The sequence below is a fragment of the Octopus bimaculoides genome, chromosome 5, assembly GCF_001194135.2.
Source record: "Octopus bimaculoides isolate UCB-OBI-ISO-001 chromosome 5, ASM119413v2, whole genome shotgun sequence".
Classification (NCBI taxonomy): Eukaryota; Metazoa; Mollusca; class Cephalopoda; order Octopoda; family Octopodidae; genus Octopus; species Octopus bimaculoides.
In genome coordinates this window covers 25,175,316-25,183,692 of record NC_068985.1, presented here as the reverse complement: position 1 = coordinate 25,183,692, position 8,377 = coordinate 25,175,316, and the positions used below count along the sequence as shown (strand labels likewise).

Genomic DNA, 8,377 nt, shown 5'->3' with positions numbered 1-8,377 from the left:
ATATATATATATATATATATGTGTGTGTGTGTGTGTGTGTTTGTCCCCCCAACATCGCTTGACAACTGATGCTGGTGTGTTTACATCCCCGTAACTTAGTGGTTCGGCAAAAGAGACCAGTAGAATAAGTACTAGGCTTACAAAGAATAAGTCCTGGGGTTGATTTGCTCCACTAAAGTTGCTGCTCCAGCATGGCTGCAGTCAAATGACTGAAACAAGTAAAAGAGTAAACTGTGGCCATGCCTCATAAAATAAAGACATGAAGTTTGTATAAAGGAGATATCACAAGTGAGAAGTGTTAACGATAGTTGACACAAACAAATCACTTCATTTGCTGGATATAGCAACCAAATACCCTCAAATACTACCTGCTATCTTAAAAAGAAAGGATACGTTAGATAATCTTTGATTATAGATTTGCTGAATTGTGGCTGGCTTGGTACTAAGCAGCAACTGCTGTAAATTACAGTTTACTGTGTTAAACATGAGCAGAAAATGTGCGAGAAAAATAAACAGGTGCAGGCATGGCTGTTTAGTAAGAAGGTTGCTTCTCAACCACATGGTTCCAGGTTTGGTCCCACTGTGTGGCACCTTGGGCAGGTGTTTTCTACTATAGTCTCAGGCCAACCAAAGACTTGTGAGTGAATTCGGTAGATGGAAGCTGAAAGAAGCCCATTGTGTGTATATATATATATATATATATAAATATATATGGAGCAAATAATTTGCAAAGATATCATTGACTCTATTATTACCTAGTGTAACAATTTAAAAATGATAACAGAATCAATATTATAGGCGATTGCTGAAGAAAGTGAGGCTATTATGCCAGTCCACATGAGTCCAAATACTTGAATGTATGCTGAAAGATTGTCTTAGTCTATTTGCCTTCAGACTGTTGATTTCTGTAGTTATCAGTGTATTTTGGCAATTTAAATTCTAGCAGGTAGAGTTATTTCTAGCAGGTAGACATACTTAGTATGTCCTTTGATTAATTATGTATATATATATGTGTGTGTATGTGTCTTCTTGTCTGTGGTTGTCCCCCAACCACTTGAAAACTGGTGTTAGTGTGTTAACGTCCCATAACTTAGCCCAAAGTGCCATACAGTGAGACTGAACCTGAAAACATGTGGTTGGGAAGCAAACTTCTTCCCCACACAGCCATGCCTGTACTTGACAATATTTTGAAGTGCAGATTTGGGATATGCACTGTATATATAAAAGTTGATTTTCTTAGCTCAGGGAGCTGAAAAATAATGCTAATATTTGTAGCAATTAACCCTTTAGCATTCAGATTACTCTGTCAAATATAGTACTTATTTATTCACATTGTTTTGTAGCTTCGAGACTTCAGTGTTATGACTGTATATTTTTAGAATGGGATTGTAGGGTAGGTGTGAGAGGCCACATGTGGTTAGTTTAAATGCTAAAGGGTTAAGGCAATGAGTTGGCAGGATCACTACTGTGCCAGGCAAAATGTTTAGTGGCATCTTGTTCAAATTCTGTTGTGGTTAACTTAATTCATCCCTTTTGAGATCAATAAAATAAGTACCAGTTGAGCACTGGGATTGATGTAATCAACTTACCCTATCACCAAAAATTGCTGGCCTCATGCTAAAATTTGAACCAACATTTGTAGCATTTGAGCAAGCACTGAACTGACATCATCATCATCATCATCGTTTAACGTCCGCTTTCCATGCTAGCATAGGTTGGATGATTTGACTGAGGACTGGTGGACCAGGTGGCTACATCAGGCTCCAATCTGATTTGGCAGAGTTTCTACAGCTGGATGCCCTTCCTAACGCCAACCACTCCGAGAGTGTAGTGAGTGCTTTTACGTGCCACTGGCACGAAGGCTAGTCAGGCGGTACTGGCAGTGGCCACACTCGAAATGGTGTATTTTACGCGCCACCTGCACAGGAGCCAGTCGAGCGGCACTGGCACGATCTCGCTTAGCTATTATAAATATATTTTGTATTTAAAGATAATAACCATTTCTCTAATATTTGTTTCTTGCAAAGACATGAGGACTGGAATGAGCAGAGTGGATTACTAAATATCATTGACATCAGTACTTAACTAATTGTTTATTTTATCAACCCTGAAAGGATGAAAAGTAAAATTGATTTTGGCAGGGCTGCTCTTACAACCTGCTCAATTCAACATGCTTGTATTAAATGAATAAACAAATTTAAAAAATAAGGAGCACTCTGTCAGTTACGACGACGAGGGTCCCAGCTTGCTCATGAAATTAACGTGCAAGAGGCTGAGCACTTCACAGACACATGTACCCTTAACGTAGTTCTCAGGGAGATTCAGCATGACACAAAGTGTGACAAGGCCAACCCTTTGAAATACAGGTACTACTCATTTTTACCACTTGAGTGGATTGGAGCAATGTGAAATAAAGTGTCTTGCTCAAGGACTCAACATGTCACCAGGAATTGAACTCACAACCTTACGATCGTCAGCTGAATACCCTAACCACTAAGACACATGCCTTCATAATAAACAAATATATGGTGTGTGTGTGTGTTTCTAAAGGAAATAAAGTTGATGCAACTTACGAATATTCCTCAGATTTTATTGATTGAATAATATTAGTGTTCATGCCACAAAGCAGATTACGAAATGTTTGTAGTTCAAGGCTGGTGATAAGACTGTTGCTGGAGTTCAGTAACTTTTTATAAAGCACATCAAACGTTGCTTTCAACTGCAAAGAGAAACAAGTCATGATAATGGTTGCATTTATAATACATAAACACACATATACATAAACACACATAAGCACCTATTTATGCCTGCATTTCCTAAATATAGTGTCAGGTCCATTCCCATATCAATCCCTGGACAAATACTTTATACTAGCCCTTTAGTATTCAAACCAGCCACATCTGGCCTAAATATTCTACTTGTTTTGTGTTCAAACCAGCTAGATGCAGCCTCTCACACCTACCATGCAGTGTCCTTCTAAAAATAAGCAATCACATCATGAAGATCTCATAACTGCAAGATAATGCATGATTAATTCAAAGCAATATAAATGAATAAGTATTACATTTGACAGAATAATCTAAAAGGCTAGAAACAGTCTTGAAAAGAAGATACCAAACAGGAAATCTTCTGGTCCAGATCTCATTACAGGATATTGAGTAAAATATCTTAACTTTTATCTGTGTGATTTAGCAACATTGTATGGGAAGAATATCAAGGGTATGTTAAATGTACTCACATGGCTGTCAACACCCATCACCCTTCTCAGTCCCCAAAATAGCCAAACCATGAAAACTAAAAATTACTCTCCAATAATCTGTCAAAACATCATGTATATGTTCACTAGCAGCTTCAACTTGTTTCTACAGGATCATTGTACCACCAACAACATTGTAGCTCCTAAACAAGCTGGGTGAAAGAAGGAAGCTGGTATGTTACTATATCAACCCTTGTGGGCTTTTTTGAAACTCTTAACAATTCTGCCAGCTTGTGAGCTTTCTGCAAATAATGATAAAACAAATATCTTTACCTTATCAGAATTCCAGGTGATTTGATTTCCTAAAGCAAAAGCAAGATCCAATGTGTTGAGATCTAAGCTGCCAATTTCATCAACTGACAGACCTGGTATTGCAGGAACCACAGATTTCAAATCGGATTCAGACCATTTTGTAGATTTGGGTGAACCTAGGGCCTAGAATTGGAAAAAAAAAGAAAAAAATTACTGTATATTAATAAAAATTTTGTGAGTTATTAACATCATCTTTTTATGATTTTATATTTTAGATCATTTTTGATGAAGGTAGCCTATGACCATTATTGCAACTTTCAACATTGTTAACCATTTATGAAACACAGAAGGCAGGATTAATCATTCAGAAAATTTTAATTATTATTGAAAAATTTATCCCAGAAATTTACGCATGTAGAAAAGACAGTTAAAATAAATGTTAAGATAATACATCTGCAGACATGACTATGTGATTAAGAAGTACCACCTCTTTGTATATTGGACAAATGTTTACTATTATATCTCTGGGTTGACTAATGATTTGTGAGTAACATTTGGACTAAGGAAACTGTATGGAAGCCCATTGTGTCATCATCATTATCATGTAATATTTATTTTCCATACTGGCACCCTATGGAAACCTGCTTCCAGCATTATAAGTTAATTCCTCTAACAGACACCCAAGGAAAATGGAAGCATAGCTGACCAAAAACAATATGGAGAAGGTCCAAAGACACTGAAGCACCTACAGACAACTGCAATCCATTGCCAAAGATCAATACAGATGGAGATCACTTCTCAATGTCCTATGTCCCAGCAGAGTCAAATGAATAAAAGAGACATTATAAATATATGCTACAAAGGTACAGGTGATTAATCTGGAAAATTATAATCTTATCTGGTATCTACTCTTTCATCCATTTACTTGTTCCACTCATTGAACTGCAGCCATGATGGAGCACCGCCTTATATGGTTAGACAAACAAATCAACCCTAACACTTATCTTTAAGTTTAGCATTTTTTCTATCGGTCCCTTTTTTTTTTCCTTTTTTTGTCAAACCATCAAGTCATAAGGTAAATACACAAACCAGCACTAGTTGTCAAGTGATGAAAGAACAAACACAAAGACATACACATCATCATCATCCTCATCATCATCATTTAACATCTATTTTCCATGTTGGCATGGATTGGACAGTTTGAGAGGGTCTAGTTAGCTACAGGCCTGCATCTTGCTCCATGTCAGCTTTGACAAGGTTTCTACAGCTGAATGTCTTTCATAACATCACCTGCTTTACACTAGGTATACTGGATGTAGCTTTCATGCCACCATCACTGGTGCGTTGCCAAGTAACTTGCAAGGAAGGAAAGAATAAGAAAACAGAAAAAAGAAGAAAGGGAATGGGCTTCTCAAAGATCTTGTTTACCAAATTCACTCGCAAGGCATTGGTGGTCCATAGGACTAGTAGACACTTGCTCAAGGTTATGCACAAAGGGACTGAACCCAAAACCATGTGGTTGAGAAGCAAACTTCTTAACTACACAGACTTAAATTAAAGATTTTATAGATGAGGAATGTCCTGCAGCACTGAATTTAAAGAGATCTTTATCATGGAAATTCAATTGCTAAACATGTTCCTGAGTTAAAAAATAATTTTTTCCACTTCATTTTTCTAATATGTTCTACTTTGGGGAGGTCATATTGCCATTAAAAACACACACTGGTTGTACTTTACTTCCGTATAATTGAGTAAACATTGCTCATCTTATCAAAACCTTTTACAATACTACTGTGGATTTCCATGGTTTTCCTTTTTTTGTGAAAAGTTGCTGTAGAAGGGAGCAGTGAATTTTTCTTGGAAGTCTATTCATTCCAAAGTTCAACAGTGTTACAATATGTGATTTACATCAAGAATTTTGCAAAACAAACAAAAACTAAATACATTCCTTTGTAAGAAAACTGTATTTGTTATACTCACGACTTTAGCTTTCTCTGCAAAAACAGCTTGATGATTTGTAGTCCAGGATTTTACCACACTGAGTTTTTCCATACAAGTCAGAAAATTTTCATTGCAAAGCATTTCTTTCAAAGATTCAGGGTTTATCATTTCCGCTGCACTGCCCAGTTGAGAGGGTAGTTCACAGTCACATGCTGCAACCAAGGGAAATCACCATGTATTATATCTATAATATCAATTTCATATGTAACATTCAGGTATGGAAGAAAGAAATAAAACACAATCGATTATACGCATCATCATTTGAATGTACAGTGAAGGCATATTGCTCAGTAGTTAGAGCGTTGGGCTCACAATCATAAGGTAGTGAGTTTGATTCTCAGACTAGGCTGTGTGTTGTGCTTTTGAGCGAGACATTTTATTTCATTTTGCACCAGTTCACTCAGCTGTAGAGTTGCAACGTCACTGATGCCAAGCTCAGTGTTTGCCTTTCTCTTGCATAACATTGGTGGCATGGAGAGGGGCAGTTGGTATGCATGGATGACTGCTGGTCTTCCATAAACGACCTTGCCCAGATTCGTGCCTTGGAGGGGAACTTTCTAGGTGCAATCCCATGGTCATTCATGACTGAAGGGGGTCTTCTTTTACCATTTGAATGTCTACTTTTCCATACATGCATGGGTTGGACAGAATTTGTTGATGCTCTTCCTCTTGCCAACTCTCACCTGTTTCCATGTGAGGTAATATTTGCCCATGAACAGATGTTTTACAGAAGATTGGAAGCAAAGGATGTCATCTGCATGAGGGTGAAACTGACAATTATTATGCAATGTCAAGGCAAGGTAGTAGTAACACATACACACCTGCATATACATATATACATACATACGCACACACACACACACAATGGATTTTCAGTTTCCATCTACCAAATCCATACACATGGCTTTGGTCAGCCCAGGGCTTAAGTAGAAGACATTTGCCCAGTGAGCCATACAGCAGAACTGAACCAGAAACCATGTGATTGGGAAGCAACAGGTTTGGCTGTGTGGTAAGAACTTTAACCCTTTGGTATTTAAACCGGCCATATCCGGCCCAAAATATTCTACCTGTTTTACATTCAAACTGACTGGATCCAGCCTCTTACATTAATCCTACAATGCCATGCTAAAAATAAACAATAACATCATCAAAATCTCAAAGCTACAAGATAATGCATGAGTTATTTAAATCAACATAAATAAATAAGCAATACACTTGATAAAATAATTTGAATACTAAAGGGTTAAACACATACTATTTTCATTTGTAAGACAATTGACTGTTAAACTATGGCATGAAATTAGGAACAAAATTTATTATTGACACATCATTTACATAATTTACAACAGTTAAGTCAAATAAGCAAATACAATCATCCATCAACAGGTGCTTGCGTAGTATACTTAAAATTAGATGGCCCGAACACATAAGCAATATGGAGCTATGGCAAAGAACAAATCAAGTTTCGATTAGGGAGAAAATATTTAAGAAATAGTGGAAGTGGATTGGTAGCACAATTAGAAAAGACACACCAAATGTAGCGAAAAGTGCTTTACAGTGGAATCCGGATGGATATAGAAAGAGGGGTAGGCCTAAGAACTCATGGCGTAGATCAACACAAAAGGAACTAGAGAAAGGGGGACATTCATGGCAGAGTATAAGTACAGAAGCGAAAAACTATGCAACATGGAATTCAATTATAAGTGGCCTATATCCCGCGTTGGAGGGTTAAAGGCAAGAAAAAAAAAAAATTATTTGTTAGACAACTCATGAGGAAATCATCATCATTATTTTAACATCTATATTTCCATGCTGGCATGGGTCGGATGAAAATGCATTTGTACAGAATTCTATACAGCTGGATGCTCTTCATAAAGCCAACTGGCACTTGTTTCCAAGCAAAGTAATAACCTCCTAGTCTATCCAACAACAAGCAGCCTGGACTTGGTTATGTAGAGAACTGGCAACAAATAGCAATATGTGAATGAGCTTTTTGGCCTTTTGTTTACAATCAGTAAACCCATGTGAAGATGAGTGTGTATGTGTGCATCCAAATAAGAACAAAACCAAATGTTGATGTTTTGAATGCATTTAATACACATTTTCAAGTAGTTATGTAAGATAACCTTTACATAATACTATCTTCTATATTCAAACACCAAATCATACAACTCGATATACACACACAAACACAAACATGCATACAAGCAGAAGGCTTCTTCCAGTTTTCATGTACCAAACTCATTCACAAGTTTTCGGTCAGCCTAAAGGTAAAGTAAAGTTACTTTCTCGAGTCATACTGACTCATAAATGCTGGTGTTATGGTGAATATTTTCCCTACCTGGATGGGATGCTGGCTCATTGCAAAAAATAATAAATCGTCGATTCCGGGCATTTTCGACCATGAGGAATCCATTGGTGCAACTCCCAGCTTGCTATCTTGTAAGGTGTGGATTTCTATAGATGCAACACACACCTGGCCTTGCTCGGGATTAAAATAGCATAGATTTTTATTGCTTTACTTGTTTCAGTCATGTGACTGCAGCCATGGTGGAGCACTGTCGTTGGTTGAAGAAATCAACCACAGGATTTATTCTTTGTAAGCCTAGTACTCATTCTGTGAGTGTCTTTTACGAAACCGCTAAGTTACAGGAATGTAAACACAGCAGCAAAGGATCATCGTAGCTAGAAGGGGACTTAACTCATGCTTCGACTTTAAAATTGTTATAAGTCTTGGTTTAAAATTTTTTTTAATACAAAAATTCACGTCTTAGGAAGCAATAAAAAAAATAATAAATGGTCGATTCCAGGAATTTTCGACCATGAGGAATCCATTGGTGCGACTCCCAGCTTGCTATCTTGTAAGGT

At 37.2% G+C, this 8,377-nt stretch overlaps 1 protein-coding gene across 4 annotated transcripts in view; it reads right to left on the bottom strand.

Moving 5' to 3' along the window:
* Positions 1 to 8,377, bottom strand: part of LOC106874393 (uncharacterized) — a 125,336-nt gene that overhangs the window by 5,919 nt on the left and 111,040 nt on the right. For all 4 annotated transcript variants that reach the window (XM_014922111.2, XM_014922110.2, XM_014922112.2 and 1 more), the window contains 3 exons: positions 5,489 to 5,661; positions 3,530 to 3,691; positions 2,574 to 2,719 (listed from right to left, as the gene is read on the bottom strand). In XM_014922111.2, the coding sequence (XP_014777597.1) occupies positions 2,574 to 2,719; positions 3,530 to 3,691; positions 5,489 to 5,661 (481 nt within the window). The remainder of the gene's footprint in view (positions 1 to 2,573; positions 2,720 to 3,529; positions 3,692 to 5,488; positions 5,662 to 8,377) is intronic.